The sequence below is a fragment of the Pipistrellus kuhlii genome, unplaced genomic scaffold (assembly GCF_014108245.1).
Source record: "Pipistrellus kuhlii isolate mPipKuh1 unplaced genomic scaffold, mPipKuh1.p scaffold_m20_p_1, whole genome shotgun sequence".
NCBI classification, from domain to species: Eukaryota; Metazoa; Chordata; class Mammalia; order Chiroptera; family Vespertilionidae; genus Pipistrellus; species Pipistrellus kuhlii.
Window position 1 is genome coordinate 188533320 of NW_023425404.1, and position 21273 is coordinate 188554592.

At 41.9% G+C, this 21273-nt stretch overlaps 1 protein-coding gene across 2 annotated transcripts in view; it reads left to right on the forward strand.

The window, feature by feature from the left end:
- The first annotated feature begins 347 nt into the window (after positions 1–347).
- KCNIP4 (potassium voltage-gated channel interacting protein 4) overlaps positions 348–21273 on the forward strand; it is a 913574-nt gene continuing 892648 nt past the window's right edge. The window contains exon 1 of one of the 2 annotated variants that reach the window (XM_036419588.2): positions 348–606. In XM_036419588.2, the coding sequence (XP_036275481.1) occupies positions 546–606 (61 nt within the window). In that variant the 5' untranslated portion in view covers positions 348–545. The remainder of the gene's footprint in view (positions 607–21273) is intronic. The other variant, XM_036419543.2, reaches the window with a different exon arrangement.

Genomic DNA, 21273 nt, shown 5'->3' on the forward strand with positions numbered 1-21273 from the left:
GGTTCAGGGCCGGGACCTCAGGGACTCCAGAGTCAGGCGCTGTGCGCAGCAGGTAGGGGTCCCAGAGCAGCCACTGTAACCCGCTGGCAACTCTCAGAGGGGTCCCTGCTGAGCCCTAAGCCGCCTCCAGTCTCTTTAGGGTAGGTGCTCCGTCCCCAAAGCCACCGCGCCAGCCCCTCATCCAGGTGCCGGGGGGCAGCAGGTGGCAGGGGTGGCGCCCAGCGGGCGAGGGGTGGGGGCTCCTCACACTCTGCCTGTGGGAGCCAGGCATCCGCTTGCCGCCTCGGCCGCCCTCCGCCTCCAGCCCCCGCCCGCGCGGCCCCGCCGCCCATCCCCGCGCAGCGCCCGCAGCGCCCCCCGCCGGCCGCTGCCGCACCTGCAGCCCGCTCTGCGCTCCCAGCCTGCCGCCGCCGCCGCCGCTCAGTCTCCAGCGCAACTGACGCCCCTGGGCTGCGCAGCCGGTGCGTTCCGTGCCAGACCCGTTGGTAGACGCCCCGGAGCCGGGTGACCCTCGAGTCCCGCTCCTGCACCAGGCGACCCCAAAGATGAACGTGCGCAGGGTGGAGAGCATCTCGGCTCAGCTGGAGGAGGCGTGCTCCACAGGCGGTAGGATGCGCTGAGCATGCGAACGGGCGCCCCGCTTCCTTCCCCCCTCCCTAATTCCCTCCCCGGCAGGCTGAGCCCCAGACCCCTTCCTAGATGGGGACGTTTGGTGTCTTCTCTGCATGAGAGTCCCCTGAGCAGGACTGGGAAGGGGAGGCGGGCGCAGGGGAGCGGGGTGCGCGGGAGGGGGGGTGCACGCATGGTCCGGGTCCAGGAGGAAGAGATGTTTAAAGTGTGTGTGAAACTCGCCGGCGGCGGAGTCCCCGGCCATCCTGTACCTACTTTTGCCTTCTCTGAAAATGCCCCGCGTTGTGTATGCCTCTGCAGGGTGACTTCAGACCACACAGTGCTCTTCCCTCACACCTGGGGATAAGTGAGCGGACATCCTCCCCCTCCACCTTTCCTCTGTGCCCTGAAACGCTCCACTAAAACTGTTTTCTCCCCCTGCTGATTAGACAGGAGGATGCCTTGGGTCAGATTCTTCAGAGTGAGCGCGGGTCTGGTTGATTGTCAGGTGCAGTTGTGAGGGTTCAGAGACAAGGGTCCTCAGTGACACCTGGAGATCATTGCCATCCAGCCCAGCCTCCAGGAGGACCTGGGCACGCAGGTGCGGGGCGCTGGGCCTTCGGAGGGTCCTGCATTCTGTGCAAGCAGGGATAGGAAGCTCTGTGAGGAGTTCATAGTAAAATAGGGGGCCAGGCACCTAGTCCCCCAACAGTGCCTTGGGTTGAATCAGGTTGGTGTTAGGGAGCTTTGATGAGTGCAGTTTTTTGGAAGAGCCACAAACCGTGAAGGTTGTTGTAGGGAGCAGGAGAGTAACCAAGGGCTGGATGGTTCCCACATTATGTAAGATGAGGGGGTCACACACACGGCTAGTTTGGGTTTACAGGATGAAAAACTTGGATGTGAGGGATGTAGAGTTGCAAGGAAAGGAGTATGCCCACATTCTACCTCCGGTTATTGTTCAGGGAAATGGAGTCAGGTCAACAGATTTGCGTCTATCACTCTAATTCAGACATTGAGACATGGACATGTTCCCTTCCTCCCTTTCCCTCCCCTCCAATAGTTAAGGTCACTGTAACTGGGAGGACACTATTCCTCTTTGAGGGCCACATTTTAAAGAGTCTTGACTCTCGATCCTGAAAAAGAAATTGATGACCATCACCTTTAAACTTTCATATATGAATCGTACTGACGTTTAGTTCTGGTTTCATTCACGCCAATAGCCCCCGCTCATTGTAAACCAAGTTATGTCCTGGATAGATCTTATGAGGAATTCTCATAATTCTTAAGAGATTGATTTTTTCCAGAATGGCATAAGTGTGGAGGGCTGAGTAGCTGTTTAATTCACAGGGTCTCTGCCTTTGCAGTTCCTTTGATTAAGAATAGGGCAGAGAGTTACCTGTCCTTTTAGGAACTGCACTCATGTCCCAGGCAGAGATTGGAAACTCAAAGACAGGTGAGGTTGTAGGAATGTGAGTCAGGGTACAATGGGTGGCTTGCATTGTCCTGCTGCTTGGTGATAACTCAGTTGGCCAGATGGAGATTGAATCAGCATGCCCGGTCCATTCACAGGGCCACAGGTGGCCATACTCTCTAGTTGTTAGATAAAATGAGAAAAATGAAACCTCACGTGGAGAGCATGACCCATTAGAAATACTTTTATTGTATCTCTAGAATCAGTATGTGTTCACTGTTCGCTTGGAGAATGGAAACATGTTGATATATATCTTGGCCGATGTGAGACCCAAAGTGAAGAGTTTTCTGGCTTGAATTGATTTGACACCTGTTTCTTTAATTGTATTCACATTGTCATATTAGAGGAAGAATGAAAAAAAGTAATTTGGAGCATCTTATTGTTATTATTGTTTCAAGGTTAACATTAGATAATGATTCCCGAATATGTACTCTATATTATTTTCATCAGACATATGCTTTAGTACTTTGATTATTTGTGCTTAGAGATAGGGTGGTCTTTACTAAGCCTGGATAATAAGAAAGGATGGCCATTTATAAAGGTTTGTACTCTCTTTTCAGTTCTTGCTTTAAAACAATAACTCGTGATCTTATGATTCCTTTCAAATAAATGGAACATTTTCATAACTTCCATCATGACGAAAATAGTTTTTCCTTGACTATATCTCTCTTTGATGATGGTGTTTTATAAAACGACTTAATTGGAATTGAGACAAAATTTAGCTGGAGGATCAGAATGAGAGGAATGTATGAAGATGAAACAGAAATTAGGAATTGGAGAAGTGGGTGTATTTATGCATGTGCACACATGTCCATGTGGGTGCCCTTGAACATGTGTGTATTTTATGACCTGACTCTAAAGGCAGAATACTGTGAAAATGGTTTTTTCGCAGGTAAAGGAGGAAAGCACAAGAGAAGGGAGAAATGGAGGAAAAATGGGCACAGGGTTGAGTTGACTTGCTAACATTTTATAATAATATAGCTTTAAAAAGTGCTCTTTTCAACAGGTAGTACATTTAATAGGCTAACTGATCACCACCATTTATAAGTCACTGTAATTGAAAAATTGTTCATGCTACAGTTTACTGAAGATGGACACCTTGTAAATAAGTACATACAAGTAGAAAGGGTTTCTTAGAAATTGCAGTGCTCAATTTTCCCCGGCCACTCATCAGCTTCCAAATTAACCAAAAATCTGCCCAGAATGTATTTTCCATGACATTGTTTATTCCCATTATTTTGCTCCCCTGCAATAGAATCTAACATAAGATAGCTACCACTGGAGAGACAGAGGGAACTGATAATTCAACAGTATATTTAAAAGAGAATCAGAAATAAGGTCAGAGGAAAAAACCCACAGAATTAGTCACTGGTGTCCTTAATCTGTGCCATCTAACTTAGGGATGGCAGGTGCCCTGTGATGTCATCTACAAGTAAGAGTCTGGAGGGAGATGTGTGTTCAGTAGGTGTCCGAGGAGGTCATTGAAGGATGTGCCTGCTGGATTGCCATTATCCCCTTTCCTGTCATTGGAATTGTGTGCTCCACCCAACAGTCTCACAGCCAGAACCATTTTTAAGGGCACAGCCTTGAGAGAGCAATAGCCATTGAGACCATTTGGATGGTATACATGACTGAACCTAGGGAAGATTCTGGTGGGTGGGGTCAGAGGTCTACTTGTCTCATGGCCACTCAAGGCAAGCCTTCTTGCATCTTAAGCCTGCCACCTAAAGTCTGGGTGGCCTGCCCTTTTCCTCACTCTCTGCTTGCCCTCCTTGTATAGGGACCAGTTTCAAATTTCACCTAAGAAGCTCCTGTGTTGGGGAACCAACAATAGAGCAAAAGGGCCCTTCAATTTTGAATTGTTGTCTGCTGGATCTCTCGAGGCCCTGGCTTATGTTTTGTGTTTATTAAGGATAAGGCAAACTGAAACTAATAATTCCACAAGAGTAGAAGTGAAAAGTCTGTTTACTCTGAACCCAGGAGAAGTGTTTTATTTCACAAGGCATTACTCTCTTTCTTTCTGTGGTTTAATGTGAGAAGGTGCTAAACAAATGATATGATGGGTGTTAAAATTCAGCAATTCTCTCTTTGCTATACTTTTTTTTTTTGGGGGGGGGGATGCTAATGCAGTTTCAAAAAATAAGTTTATGGGTGTTTTTTAAATTAATGAGCCATGTGATATAAAATATGTGAGTGAGATTTCAGTGATATTGTGGACCAGAGAGTGGTTGAATCTTTTGAAGATATATTTCTGGCCTTAAACTATATGGGCCCTCTTGTTCGTTTGTTTTTGTCCTTTTATTTGCTTTCCTTATCCCCACTGGTCTTCTGAACCATGTGGACAATATTGCTTTTCAATATTTCATAGCAGAGTATGCTTTCTTACTGACTAGCCTCCCTTCTTAAGGACTATTTCAAGCAGATTAAAGTGGTTTGTTTTGTTTGTTTGTTTGTTTGTTTGTTTGTTTTCTGGGGAAGGGGGTTAGCTTGAAGCAGGAAGAATGAGTTTAATTTGTTCAATGGGCCTTCACCATCCTTAACAATATTTTAAGGTTATATAACTTCACCTGTCATTACAAGTTTATTCACCCCTGGCCCATGATTCACCTGTACTTCTGTTTTAAAAAAAAATGTTTTATTTGGTTAAACATCCTGATGGTCTTTCCTCAATTCACATTGCCTGAATGCATGCGATGCTTCATGCTGTTTATCAACACTCCTTGGTAGACTGCGAACTCTGAGAGCAAGCTGTTGTGCTTTGCTCATTACTGTGTCCCCGGCACCTAGATCTAGTCTAACATGTAACTTCAGCTCAACAACAGATATTTGTTGAATGAGTGGACTCTCCTCACTTGTATTCAGTGACTGGCTTATTCTGTTTCCTCCTATTCATCTCAGATCACTTTTCTGACCCTTTTTTCTTTCTTGGTCCAGCTTGTGCAACTTTTTACCAAGTTCTATCATATTTTCCTTCTCTTTCTGAACATCCTCTCTAATCAAGCTGTAGTTCTGATGCATGTTACCTTGATGCCAAGGTCTCTTGAGTCTAGAGCTCTGGCCCCATCCCTTTCCAAAATACCAGATGAACATGTCCATGCCTTGTCGGTCAGATCCATCAGCAAGTTTTAGCGCTCCAGAGTCAGGATGTCAGGAAAGGCATATCGTCTCTTTTAAGAACACTTTATTGTCCAAATTGGCCTAATGGTGCTGTTATTCTTGAGGCATGTAGTTAAAAAATAAAGCAAATTTTTTCTTTCCCCATGGTACTCCCTACCTTCATCATTTATGCCCATTCCATGTGGAATAAGTCACCACAACTTACAGATTCTCTCTAGCTTTTATGTCTAGATCCTCCTCCAGTTCCTATTGTACTGGTATTACTCAAGGTTATATGCTTATCCCTTACCAGGCTGTCCTGGCTATCTCCTATTTGCATGAAGTGCCACTCCTCACTCACAATCAAATACATTTACTAAAACCTGGTTTGAGTTAGGCTGATTTCCGGTGAAAAAATTAGTAAGACCTTCCCATTACTTACGGAACTAAATGTAGTATTTTCTTAGCTTGTAGTTAAGGCTCCCACAGTATGGCAAAAATCCTCTATTCCAACATTATCTTCTATGACCCTTCCATGTCTGTACCTTTTCTTGCTAAACTGTTTCCTAGTCCCCAAACATATCCTATGCTGTGCCTACTGCTTAGAATGAACATCCTGCCCCAAAGTGACCCACTGAACATAGTTGAGTGTTTAATATTGAATGCATCCTTGAAGATTCATTTCAAGTGCGTGGTCTTTTTCATGTAGCCTTACTGACTTTTCCTTGCCTCCTCCCCAAAGAATTATGCTCAGAATTTTCATGGGTCATTTTCCTTTTATTTTGACCTATATCTGAATGATAAGGCAGAATAAGCTATGAATATTGGTCTCATTTGCATTTTTAAGTTGTAATTCCATGAGGGCAAGTACCACACATGAATTACTCATTTTTGTACCCCATCCTATTGACTGGAAAAATGCTTCACAAAATCGTAGGTGCTTAGAATATGGTTATTGAATTTAAATAACTGCCCAGTGGTAGACCTATCAAAGACCCCATATTACAATTCATATTTTTTATTTGTTTTTTATTTTTTTGTTAATCCTCACCCGAGGATATTTTTCCATTGATTTTTAGAGAGAGTGGAAGAGAGAGGGAAAGACAGAGAGAAGCAGCAAAGTGAGAGAAACACATTGATTGGTTGCCTCTTTCACAAGCCCTAACCAGGGCCTGGGCTGGAGAGGAGCCTGCAACCCAGGTACATGCCCTTGACTGGAATTGAACCTGGCACCCTTTGGTCTGCAGGCCGACACTCTATCCATTGAGCCAAACCAGCTAGGGCTACAATTCATATTTGATGGCTTGTACCAGAAGTGACATTCTTTTTTGGTTTCCTGTCTTTCCCATCCAGGCTGGTGAGTAACATAGTATGACACCAAGACAGTGCTCCTCTGAACTGAGCATGCTGTTGAATCTGTCATGCATGGCTATGGGAGTTTATAATATTTTTGAGTAGAGTTTGCAAGTGCCCAGTGTTTTCTGGGCACATCAGTGATCAGTTGTCTTTGGAATGAAACTATGATTCACCCTCATCCTTTCAGACCAATGACTGCCAGGATGCATAGTCCAAGGGGTCTCCCCCAAGTGACTGACTGTCACCTCTCCTGATTTTCCTGCAAGTAAAAGAGTGGGGAGATTAGTTGCTTACTCCTTCTGCATCATGATGTAGGTTGCTCACACTAGTCTAAGTTCATGTTACAGAGAGTGGACCTCCCAAACAGTTCCCAACCTGGAGCCTACATGCCACACCACCTTGTCTCCCATCATTAGTACATCTTCATCATTATCCTCAGCTGATGGTAAATCCTTTCACTGTAGTAGTGGCCATGGAAAGAAATGGAGACATTAAAAATCTGGGACATCACTCAATGTATACACATCCATTTGATTAGGGATATTTTCTTTTTTACCAGACTTCACAGACAGAGTCAGGCTGAGTTGTGAGGGAAGCAGGAGGGAAGGGAAAACCATGGCAGGGGTGACATGAGATGAGATTCAGCCCTATCACTGTCCCTAGTGTGGCCCAGTCTCTTCACAATTGGCTGCTCTATATGCATGCATCAGCATATAGCATTAGAAAGTCTCAAAAAGGAGAGATTCTCGTATATTTTTTCATTTTTTAATTAAGGTATTATATGCGTACATACCTTATTACCCCCCCCCCCCAACTCCCATACATGCCCTCCCTCCCCAGAGTTTTGCGTCCATTGGTTATGCTTATACGCATGCATACAAGTCTTTCGGTTGATCTCTTAAAGGAGAGATTCTCAATGTTTAAATATTATATTCTCCATTCACTCTGACAATATAAAGGATGATTTAAATAGGGATATAAATATACAATTTGTAATATTGAGCAGTTGGCCTTGATGCCTATCTTAGGGCTGATTTTTCCTTCCAAATGGACATAGCCAGAGTGGTTGAATGGCTCTCCCATTGGAAATGGGTTGTCAGTTTCAATACCCTGTGGATATATTACTGACATTTTAGGAAGTTCTCCCTCCTACATATTCTGCCCCATTTACTTATTTAGGGAAAAGTAAGTAGTCAACCCATTTCACAACAACAGTTTATAGCTTTTGGTTACCTGAAATTTGGATTGGCTCAGGGCAATGTCCCCCTGTGTATTCAGGCAGCATCTGCTCATGAATAGTAAATAAAAAGTCTTTGCAGAATTCGAACTGACATTTTTTATAGGCCATTAACTTTTAAAAGGTTTTGGAGGAAAAATAGACTTTCATCTCCAGATGTCAACACTTTTTAATATTTTGAAGGATCCTTTGAGTAAAACAGTTTATTTATGAAATGACATTATCTATAGCCCAAATGGGAATCAAAGTCAGATTGAACTGATATATTAACTACTGCAATCTAATGACTATGCTTGCTACCTTCTCCTTTCTTTTTTCTTGCCCTCTCTCTCTCTCCCTCCCACTCTCATCTTCATTATAATACCATCTGCACATTGTGTTTATAGATGCTAAGGTGTCCCTCAGAATGTCCCCAAATATATATATATATTTGTCAAATATATATATATATATATATATATATATATATATATATATATATATATATATATTTGTCAAAGAGAAGTCATGAGTTCCAAATATCTTTATGAATTTCATAATAAAATTGGGTGAAAAATAGCTCATCTAACTATAAAAATACTCAGCATCTCAGAATGGATATTCTGCCAGGGGACTCATTTGGGGTTGTAACTTGTGGTAATTTAATGAATTTTCATTAGACTAGCATAAGAAAAAACTTACAAAATGTTGCTATAGCCCATACCTTTTAGCCATATTTCATGTATGGTAAGTGCTCCAGAGATGTGTTGAATAGATTTTCATATAACATTTTCATATTTTATGCTATGGCTATGTACCCTAAGGGTGGGAATGCACTCTTGTGGTCCAACCCATGCCATCACTGTGCAAAGTGATTGATCCTTAGGTCATCATCTTGTTGTGTCTGCAGTGAATATGAGAAACAAACTCAACAATATTATAGAAATAGCAAACAGACACTTCAAAAATAGATCTGTCAAACCCACTGTGAGAAAAATTTTAATTTGGAGAGAGGTTTAATTTAGAGGAAATTTATTTAATTTAGAGAGTTGAGGACATGGAGGATGGCCATTGATCATTATGTTGCTGTTTGTCTTTCTTCTATAAAATGTTCACCATGGTGTCCACTTGTAGATGGATGGGTTCTGCAATGATAAGATTCACTAAGCAAATATTTACAGAGAAACTACTTGGTGCTAGGTTGAGTGGCATGTAGAGTTTGTTTCCAGAGAACTCACTGTTTATTCAATAAATATTTACTGAGGGTGCACCAGATACAGTAAGTCCTCACTGAAGTCAATAGATTTTTGGAAACTGTGATTTTAAGCAAAATAACATATAACAAAACCAGTTTTACCATAGAGATAATTTATATAAACAAGAGTTAAATTTCTATGAAATATTTCAGGTAAAAAAAAATCACCAAACTTCTAAATATGGACCCAACACACTTTTAATATTAGACATTGATGTAAATGTGAGCTATACATATCCATATAAGAAAGATTAATAAAAGCAAGTAAGACAAAGATTTTCCAATCTGCTGATTCCAGTTGAGGGTCATAGATGGCTGGAGTCTATCTGGGCAATGCAGGGTGCAAGGCAGGAGCCCAGGGTGGACAGCATGGCCTTCCATCATAGGGCCAGTCACACCCACCCACACTCAGACTGGGACAGTTTAGACATGCCAGTCCATCCCACATGCACATCTTTATGATGTGGGAGGGAACTGAAGGATGTGGAGAAAACCCAGGCAGACGTGAGGAGAACATACAAACTTCACAGACAGTAGCCCTGATGGGGAATCCATTTATTTTTTCTTCTGACCAATGTTATTATATAACTAGAGGTCTGGTGCACAAAATTCATGCACAGGGTAGAGGAGTGTCCCTCAGCCCGGCCTGCACCCTCTTCAATCCAGGACTCCTAGGGGGATGTCCGACTGCCAGTTTAGGCTCAATCCCTGTGGGCAGTTGGACATCCTTCTCACAATCTGGGACTGCTGGCTCATAACCGTTTGCCTGCCTGCCAACTTGATCACCCCCTAACCACTCCCCTGCCAGCCTGATTGATACCTAACTGCTCCCCTGCTTGCCTGATTGCTCCCAACTGCCCTCCCCTGATGGTTTTGATCACCCCTAACTGCCCTCCCTGCCCATCTGATGGCCCAAAACTGCTCTCTCCTGCTGTGACCCCCTCCTCTGCCGGGACCGGCCTCCTCCATGCCATGTAGAACCGTAGGACCACCAGGCCTCACCACAAAGCGGCTGCTGGGCCCTGCCTTCGCTGTGCATGTGGCCATCTTGTGGTGGCCATCTTGTGATAACGTTGCATGAGGGCATCATGCAAGGGCATTGCACAAGGGTGTGACACTACCTAGGCTTTTATTATATAGGATAGTGTTAAAGGAAATGTCATTATTTGAGGGCTTGCTGTGTTTATGTAGAGAAGAGGAGAAAAGAAATAACAGCCTATCTAATAAAGAGGGAATATGCTAATTGACCATCACAGCCTCATAAAGATGGCAGCGCCCACAGCCAATAAGCAGGGAATATCCTAATTGACTGCCACACCCTCAAGGATGGCAGCACCCACAGTCACAAGATGGCAGTGCCTAGTGCCCTCAGTTGTGCTGTGCTGGGGTGCCTGCCTCTGGAGTCCCCCAGTTCCCTCAGCCCCCCAGCTGCCCAGGGATGGCCCAAGGTGCAGGCAAACCTCAGATGGCAGCTGCCCAGCCACCCAGAGCCACCCAGGCCTGCTCAGGGCCACCCAAGGCTCAGGTAACCAGGGCCAGCTGAGGCTTGCACTGCAGGCAGTGATAGCAGCGGAGGTGTGATGGGGGCATCACCTTCTTCTGCTCTCAGGATTGTATCCCACTCCTGGACTGTGAGAGGGGGCAGGCTGGGCTGTGAGACCCCCCACTCTAATACATAAATTTTCATGCACTGGGCCTCTAATGTATATTATAAAACATTCATCACAAGGATAAGGTGAGCTGGATGTTGAAAGGCAAAATTACTTTCAGTGCCATTCTTATCCAAGCAGATACAATGATATTGAACTTGACCTTTCTTTCTTTGGGTCTCTTGAAATTCTATATTTGTTCTTTTTGCCTTCACTCCATTTTTCCATCTGTAATATGGATTTATCTGTCACCCACTTAGAGACACTGTGACATTATCTAAAGCCACTTTAGAGATATTTAAAACTTATGATTCTGGCAGTCTATGAAGACAATCACTCTTTTCATAAAACAAATATAATTTTAAATCTTGGAGAATACAACATGAGTAATAACTTCTGTTTGAAGCTAGTCTTAAAGGAACTTAAAGTGCCCAGTTCTCTTCATGTCAGTTGGATAAATGTACCAGTAAAGGCAGTAGCATTTCCAATTAGTGTAAGGCTTGTAAAATGAAATCAAATATCACTCTAATTTTTAATTTTAATTTTGTAGAATCAATCATTTCTCCTAGGAATAGTATCATACCTGATCTAATATTGGGGCCACTTGTGAAAATCAGATTCGCCTAAATTTTTCTCACATCTTTCCCAAGAGTTCTTAAATCAGGTTCCATGTCATCTGTTTTCCAAACTTTTTTCAATTTGAGGCTGACTCTCTTCCTATTGAGATGCACAATATTACCACAATCTGTTCCCCATTCCCTTTCCTCTCGTGGTCCGGTTTCATCAGTGTCCTGCTGAAGTTGTGACCTGGGAGGGAGCTGACACAGGGCCTGAAACACAGTTGCATTAATGTGAAGATGGAAGAGAGAAAGATCTTGGGCAGTGAATATAAAACAATGCGAGCTTGGAAGCAGATATTGAGAAACATGGGAAAAAGGAAGGTGGAATTCTGAAATACAGCAATATGTAGGGACATAAACTGAATAAATGTACCCACCCTGTGTTTATAGAATAAACCTATTATTTGTTGGAGTCATTGTAAGATAGTTTTTTTTGTGTTTTTTTTTTAAAGGCAACACATGAAAGCTAGCAAAGCTAGAAGGTAATAAATACTGCTTACTCTGATGTGATTTAACAGGGGTTGAGGGCATGAGTGGGGGGAAGAGGAGCACAGAGGATAAGGTCACATATGTAATAATGTAATCAATAAAGAACTTTTTTTTTTTTTTACAAAAAGTACCAGATTTACAGCTAAGTCCTATAAACCCTCCTAGTTAATTTGTGAATGTAGATTCCAAATGAAAGTTAGTCATTAAAAATACCTTCAGCATAATATCTCAAATAGACAGTCCAACCTGTGAGGGAAGGTGGAGGGTGAGGGGGTAAGAGATCAACCTAAGGACTTATATGCATTCATATGAGCATAACAAATGAACACAGATTGGGGGTGGGTGAAGGCATGTGCTGTGAGTTGGGGGCGGCTGGAGAGTTCAGTGGGGGTAAAGGAGACATATGTAATACATTAAACAATAAAAAAGTGAATTTCTTATAGACACTTAAAAAATACCTTCAGAATTATTGTTAATCTGTCAGGATAAATACTGACAATGCAAAATCTACAAACACTAAAGTGGGAAGATTGAACTGTGAAATAATGTGTTAGATACATTGCAATTTAAAATAGTTATGTTATTCTGGGATCTCTGAATATGAGATTGTAGCTTTTCATAAATATCATTAGAATAGAATTTCATATCACAAGTAGTGAAAATTATATTTTCAGTTTTAATGTAATCTGTGTTCTGGTAGTTTTAGAAATCATTTTGAGGACATTATTCAATAGTTATTTATTCATATCACATTAATCAATTACCTCCTGTAGGAGAGATAATGCTAGCAATTATTTCAGGATATAAAAAGGTATGTTAGTTGGTTAGGGTATAGGAATTAAGATTTTAAAACATATTTGACTTCCCCACCCTAGAATTCTACTTTGGCTTGAATTATGTATTGATTAAGTTGAACATGTTATCTTACCTCACTTTCAAAGGCACCTGCTAAATACCTTCATTGGATCTTGGTATATGTTCTTGATGGAAGAACTCAGCAGCTGCTGGTGGGAACTGGGTGTAAAATCAGGAACACATGTGATGGTGGGGGAAGAAATCTGAGAGGAGAATGGTATTGAGATTCGTGCCTGGCCCATGTTAATCATGCATACTAAGTACTGGGGAATAAGAGTTTCAAAAGCCAGAGCTGGTTAACAGTGAATTGCTACAGAACATTAATGATGGATGGAGAATGGAGCCTCATGCCCTAACTGGTTTAGCTCAGTGGATAGAGTGTCGGCCTGCGGACTCAAGGGTCCCAGGTTCGATTCAGGTCAATGGCATGTACCCTGGTTGTGGGCACATCCCTATTAGGGGGTGTGCAGGAGGCAGCTGATCGATGTTTCTCTCTTTCATCAATGTTTCTAACTCTCTATCCCTCTCCCTTCCTCTCTGTAAAAAATCAATAAAAAAAATATATATTTTTTAAAAAGAATGGAGCCTCAGTATCAGACGCTGGAGTCAGAATTAGGGTTCAGATATTGTGTCTACTACTGTGTGACTAAGCCATGTGACCTCTCTGTAGCTTGGTTTCTATATGAATGGTCTTTGCCTGAAGCATTCTTGCCCATTGGCTTGCTTTCCCCTTTATTCGGGTCTCTATTACAACAGTACATCTCCAATGACTTCATCTAATATAAATCCCACTTGTGTCTCCATACCTTATCCTAATTTACTCTCCTTGATAAATTTCATATACTCCCCTGAACAAAAAAAAAATATTGATATATACTATACTACTATCCTCTAATACTTATGTATGCTAGAATACTATTCATGTATATGCTATGCAATATTCATACACACATATCTTTATTTTCTGCTTATTTATTTACTTTTACTATCCTCTTAAAATTTACTCATTGTGTGCTGAATTAGTAAATCAAAGAAGAGGACTCATTTTCACAGATGACATTAATGATTAATCAAACTAATGTATATAAAGTGCTCAAACCGTGCCTACTAGATAGAGCCTGATAAATGTAAATTGTGGTAATTTCTATTATTTGGGGAGGAGAGGGGAAGGAAAAGTACTTTAATCCCGAGGATGGGAAGTCAGGAGAGTAGTGAGGAGGGAGCCTCTTGAGGTGATGGTAGGAGAGAGTTGTGAAGAAGGGCATTTGCCCCAGGAAGGGGTAACTTTTGTCCTCTATCACTGAATGAGAGAGGAGGCCACCCAGGGTAGCCGATTGGGGAGAGCCCTGTGGAAAACCTGAGCTGTGAGCCACTGATGTGTTTGGAGGGTTAGTGAGGCAGCATTTTAGTAGGCGGTATGAAGGAATTTGTGGGGACAGCAGTTTGACTAGGGTAGATAGTTGTCTGAGAGGGATTGAGGCTGAGAAACAAGACTGGGCAGAGGCTAAGGACTGTGGATTTGAATTTGGGTGAGAATTGAAGATCTCTAAGACAGATGATGGCATAATAACAGTGACCCATAGGAAGACTGCCTTGTCCTGCTGCAAAGGAAAGATATGATGGGGGAAGGGATGGTATTCAGCTGTAGAGGGTGATTGAGAAGACACTGCACCTGTCCTGACTCTAGGTGGGCATGGCCAGGCTAGAGGGTGCCCATGGGGAAGACAATAACTCGGGCACAGCGGGTGCATTGTGGATGGTCTTTGTACTGATTGAAGGTGAGTGTGACGCTAAGTGGGAGATCATGGAGGAGCAGAGTCAGGCACTTGCTATAAAGCAGCCTCTGCCCTCAAACTTTGGTGACCAAGTGAAGGCCTTTGCTCCTGGTGATGGGAAGTTATTATCCAAAATATAGAAAAAGGAAATTATATGTTTGGGTGTATGTGTGTAGGGTCAGAAAAATGGAATTCAACATTATATTTGTTGTACTAGAGGGGTACCAGTAAGAGGGACACTGGATAGTTATTTATTGATAAGTAAATTGAGGCATAAAGGCATTAAGTCACTTGCCCATTCTCCTGCCTAGACAGGGAGGAGTGGGGAAGACTGAAGAGTTACAGTCTATAATTAACCAAAGAACTTATATGCATATTCCCTTAACCCATAGACATAGACAATAGGGTGGTGAAGCCCTGGGGTGAGTGTGGGGCAGGCTGTAGGGGGTCAATGAGGGGAAAAGGGGGACTTATGTAGTACTTTTAACAATAGAGTGGTAAAAAAAAAATAGAGTGGTATTCTGGGCAGGCCTGATCTTGTTCTTGGAGGGTGGGGCTCAGCTCAGTGAAGACAGTGCTAATGCCAGTTTGGTGGTTAGTGGGTTAAAGGACAAAGGACCTGGCTATCTGGATCACATCCAAAGTAAATGAATATCCAAAGCCAGTGCCCAATCACTTGGATTCTGCATGGGAGAAAGAGCCTTGATACCCAGCCTTGTGGGTTGGAAAGAGAACCATTAATACTTGAGGGGTTAGAATAACAATGAGGTAACCTGCAGCACCTCCCTGAGTCTGAGTTGAAGGCCTATGGGGTGGTTAATGTGGGTAAGAGTGTGGGGCAGATGGAGATTGACAGGGTGTTGCATGGGGCACTTTTGAAGGATGTTGTCACAGGCACATACATGATTTTCATTCATAGAGCATTCCACTTCATAGCTGCCCACCTTCCCCTCCCTCCACTGCTTCATCATGCATTTGTTTCTCCAACCCACCCTATAGACATTGGGCGCAGACAATCTTGTTGAAACTAACAACTGAAAATATATAGCATTACTGCAAGCCAAGAACTCCAGGCATGCTCCCTCCTGCCAGAATAAGTCATGAACTCTGTGAATACTGTTTCTTAATGAATACAGTTTTAATTAATTGTTTGGTATCTGCCAACCTTGAGTAAAGAGATTGTACACACTTCCAGGACCTACAGGGGCACTCAAATATTTGTTGACCAATGGATAATGAAGTGCTTTTAAATGGCCTGATAATAAAGCAGCCAGATATTGTCATAACTATTAGGTAAGCCTCATAATTCTGTCACTATGAAATGCAAAAAGAAAGCACTTAGGGAGCTCAAAGAAATGTTCTCTCTCACTCTCTGGGTCTCAGGACACATTTCAACTTCACTTCCCTCCAATCAGTTCATTTATTTAGCACATTTTATAAATCAAACATTGTGCTGGGTGCCTGGGGGATGCAAATATCTCCTTCTCTGTCCTCACAGATGGCTAGCAAGGAAGAAATACCTTCCAAAGTGCAATAGCAGCATGCTGAGAATTTCAGAGCAGCTAGCAAAGGATGCTATAGGAACATATGGGGAATGTTAATGTTATTTAGGGGTTAGAAATCAATTCCTAAAGGAAGTAGGAATTAAGCTGACATATAATTGACACTGAGAGATAAGACAATAACAGAGTAGGGAATATACTTGAATGACTGAAGAGAGCCCAAAGGGGGGAGAGAGAGAGAGAAATCTGAAGAGGTAGCTACAATAACAGATGGTCCTGTGTTGGAGTTTTATTATTATTAAGTATTTACACTTTATCTCAAGGGCAATGAGAAGTGATAGGTTTTAAGCAGGGAATGCAATAACCAAATAGCCACATCTCATCTTGGAAAAACATAAAGCAGTTATCCCAATGACCGGAAAACTGTTGATCATGTTCTGTGGGAGCTGTAATCATTTTCTCAATTTTCTCATCTTTTTTTTTTTTTTTTTTTTTTTTTCCCTATTTACCTTTTCTCGTCTGCTTTACCTCACCTCAGAAATCTGGCTTTGGTCTGTTATTAATAACTCATTGCCTGACCTTTAATGCCTAGGTCAGCATTAATGCCAAGTGCTTTGGAAAGTAAAGGATATATTTCATCATAAATTCTACACAGAATATACATTAGTTATTAACAAAGCATAACTTCTTTCTTTTTGTAATAATAGTACACAATTAGATAATAATACACATGATGGAAATAGTAATAGCAAACTCAGAAGATAAGATCCCAGTAAGCTCATGTGAAGGCATTTGTATTTATCCTCGACTGTTGTAAAGAGAAAAGTCTGATATACTAGACCTGTGGTTGGCAAACTGCAGCTCATGAGCCACATGCGTCTTTGTGGCCCCTTGAGTGTAGCTCTTCCACAAAATACCACGGTCTGGGTGAGTCTATGTTGAAGAAGTGGTATTAGAAGAAGTTTAAGTTTTAAAAATTTGGCTTTCGAAATAAATTTCAATCGTTGTATTGTTGATATTTGGCTCTGTTGACTAATGAGTTTGCCAACCACTTAGCTAAGAAATCAGCTGCATCCACAAAGCAGGTCCTCATCCCTCTGTACATTACTTTATAGCCTAGAAAAAGTAGTGACAAAGAACTACCAATAATGTGCAATTTCATCAACAGTGAACTTCCATATATATTTATGTGAGCACTTAAATATCAAGTTTTACAAAGGTAATGTTACATTGCAATGCTGTTACGAAAGATGTACTCATCCTGAAGGCTTCAGGCCAGTGGCAGCTGCTCCATCCCAGCTCAGGTCCTTTCTGCATTGTGCAGAATCTGCTTTGTCCTGATTTGTTCCTGCCATACTCTGTCCTCTTTCTGAGGTTTTTTTTTTTTTTTTTTTTTTTTTTTTTTTTCATGCGTGATGGAGGTATCAATTCCAGAGAAGCTGCCATTGCTCTGTCTACAAGTATCCAAAGAGTTAATGAGACACACATGAGCTAGTGTCCAGTAATTTAAAACAGGTCTAATATAGGTTACTGCCAATAACATATGGGCATTTTCTGAGTCAACCACAGAGAGGGCATCTGTTATTTTTATTTCATGAATCCATGCAGTGTGGGTCTGACACCTGCTGATTTGTGGGGGACCTGAGCCAAGATTATCTACCCATCTACAATGAGTAACCTGCAGTGGAAAATTTCCCTCAGGTCTTGAGAAAGTGATAGTTTTTATCACTTTCAAAAAATTGCTGAGCAGTAACCTTTTAAATATCCTGGGTTGCATGCACATATGTGTGCCTGAGGTTGATGGGGTTGCAAAGAAGTGAAAGATGAAATCTAGTTGGAGATGCTCCATGAGTGATGACATCAAAAGACCCACAATAGTAATAGGTATTAACACTGATTTCATTATGACCTTTCTAACTATGTAAGCAGACATCTTCAAATCATGCCTCAGGTTTACTGATTGCAATTGAATCCTCTGGAATTTAGACTCCTTGTGTGTAAATATTGGCTTTGTTTGTTCTATGCCCCACAGGCCTTGAACAGGGCCTACCAATGGTAGGATTTCAAATATTTATTGAATGAATAAACTATGACAAAAACCAAGCTCTTATGCATTGCTTTTTCATTAGGAAAACACTAGGATAAGTAAGTCTTAGACCATTGTGACTCAAGTGATAAAATAGAGGCTAGTGCCAAATCCTTTTGGGAGCAAAGGTGTGACAATAACTACCTGCCTAGGAAAATAAAGGAAGCCTTGCAGAGGAAAAGGGCATCTCAAATAGGTCTTGAGGTTCATCCCTGGAGGAGAGAGAAAGGGATTCTTAAGTAAATAAGAACATCTTGTGCCAACATTCAGATTTGTGTAAGAATTCAAGCCACATTCAGGAAATGGTGAGAAAATCCACATGGCCTATATATTGGCAATGGAGGGAAATGTATTCAAATTGAGGCTGTAAGGTAGATGGTGATAGATTGTTTCATACTCTTGTATGTATGACTGAGGGTTTGAATTAAAATCCGCCAGCAGTGGGAGCTATTGAAGGGTGTTAATCAAGGGGATGATGATACTTGTGTTGTAGAAGGAAATGATGAAGGTAGCTTTGTAGAAGTCAAGGGCACTAGTTGTAAAGATTGTACAGACAAAGTAACAGGAGACCTGAATGAAAGCAGTGTGGCAGGCAGAAGAGGGGTGGTAGATTTGAGAGCTGTAGCAGGTATAATTAGTGGGTTAACAAGCATTGAAATGAGGATAAGAAAAGCAAATGTTGAGAAGATGTTCATGTGTTTAGCTGTAATATATATTTCAGAGAGGAACGGAGAATTATAGAGAGACAGAAACATCAATGATGAGAGAGTTTGAAAGGCTGCCTTCTGCATGTCCCCTATTGGGATCAAGCCCACAGTCCTTGCATGTGTCCTGACCAGGAATTGAATCATGACCACTTGTTTCACCTCTGAGATACAACAGCCAGGCTTCAGTGAGAAATCTTGAGAATATAGCTGCTTTGGATTTAACGAGTTTGAGATATTTCTGGAGAACGTAAGAGAAAGCCAGCTTGCAGCTGATGATATGTACCTAGATCTCAGACAGGGTTAGAGATACAGATTTAGGAGCCAATGGACTGCAGATAAAACCATGAGAAGAGAGGAGGTCATTTAGGAAGAGAACAGAGCTCTCAACAGAATGGGATAGTAAGAGGCTGGTTAAAATTAAGTGGCTGCACCAGGGAGTAGGTAGCAGCAAAGGAGTCAGAGATGAATCATAAAAGGAAGATAAAGGAATGACAGCCAAGAGTAGTACTGTGGATGCCAGAGAAGGAAGCTTTTCCAGTGCTTGGTCAATTATTTTAAGTGCTTTGCATGGTAAAATAAAATGAGAACTGAAAGGATTGGGTTGGAGCAATTTCAGTGGAGCAGAAGCCAGATTGCAATGGTGTGGGTGTGAGTGAGGATATGGAGAGCAATGTGGGCATCTTTTTGAAGTTTAGCTGTTAAGGACAGGGGGTAGATGGAGCAGTTGCCTAAAGGAATAGTGCTGGAAGAGAAGAGGAGAAATTTGGGCATGTTTGTAGGCATTGACCTTGGAAGGGCAGTGGCTGGTGGAGAGCAATGGGCTAAAAACACAATAGAGAGAATCATTCCTCTCTTCTATCACCATTACACCATTACACGATTTGCATATTAACATTTTATTATATAGGATAGTTACTATTTCTACAAGAACCATACAATTAGACTCACTATGTTTTGGTTCTATAATTGATCACAAGTGGGAGACACCCACCAGCTTCTGAAATATTGACTTGTTTGCCTAAATTCTTTTTTCCTAATTTATATGCTCCTTTAACACTGGGGGGTGGGGGTGGGATGGCTTGTTCTTTGACTACAGAATCTTTTGTGATTAAATTAGTGCTAAGGAGAGCCCTCACTGTGCTGCAATGAAGTGCTCTATTTATGTCTTAACTACTTATAAAAATACAGGACATTTTATAGAATGATAATCACCTGAGGATTTCTTACCAAAAATGGATAGTGAACAATTTTACAGAATATTTGCTGCCAGGCTCCTTTACATAAAAGCAATAAAAGGTTAACAATAAAATTGACATGCATTTGCCATCTTCGGTGGTCCCTTTCTTATCCCCCTTCTCCTGCATTACCTAGGCTACCATGAAATTGGTGTATATTCTTCCCATTCACTTTAATGTCCTTTTATCTGCACTTATAGGTATGCTTGCATAGTGTGACATATGTTTCATGTGTGTCTGAGTTCTTTTGAGCTGCAAGAATATTATAGTTCTAGAGACTGGAAGTCTGAGATTAGGGTGGCAACATGGCCAGGTGAGGACCCCCTTCCAGGTCACAGATTTCCAGGTCACAGATTTCCAATGTCTTCATATGGTGGAAGGGTCTAGGGAACTCTCTGGAGCCTCATTTATAAGGGTACTAATGTCATTCATGAGGATTCCACCCTCAAAAGTCCCACCTACTAATACCATCATCTTTGGGGGTTATGGATTTGGGTTTATAGATGATTTGGGGGGGGGGGGGCACACAGAAATTTGGATCATAGCAATGTGTGTGCTTTTGAATTTACACAAATAGGGTTTTTAAAAACATCACATCGCCATAGCTCAGGTTTGGCTCAGAGGGTGGAGCATTAGCCTGTGGACTAGAGGGTCCAGGTTTGATTCTGGTCAAAGGCACTTCCCAGGTTGTGGGCTTGTTCCCCAGTAGGGGAAATTTAGGAGGCAGACAATTAACGATTCTCTGTCATCATTGATGTTTTTATATCTTTAACTCTCCCTTTCTCTATGAAATCAATAAAAATATATTTAAAAATAATAAATAAAAAAAACATTATGTCTTGGAGATGTAGCTGCATTCGGATATACGTAGTCTACTCTTCCTAAGAGCGGGTTATTATTTGTACAGTATTTTATTGCTATGTCTGCCTACTTAAGAGACTGAGTCGTTATGGTCCATGGGGTATGTTTTGTTTATATTTGTATCCATAGTGCCTCAATATTTATTGACTAAATGAATAAATGGACAATAGATTGGTGTGGTTTGGGAAGGAGTATGAGCCAGTGAGGCTCTTCCTTGAGATACCAGTAAGAAGTTCGGTTTGGGGAGGACTTCATGCTTGACAGATTCTATTTGCTAGGAAGCACAAGGAAATTTAATTTTCTGAGAAGAGGATGGGGATAAGGGTTTAAGAAATGTGATATGGATTTATAACCTTTAGCTTAATTGAAGGGAGATTATCCCAAATTAGAGGCCCAGTGCACAAATTTCTACACTCGGGGGAGGGGGCAGTGGTGAAGGGAGGGGGGCGTCCCTCAGCCCAGCCTGTTCCCTTTTGCAGTCTGCAGTCTGG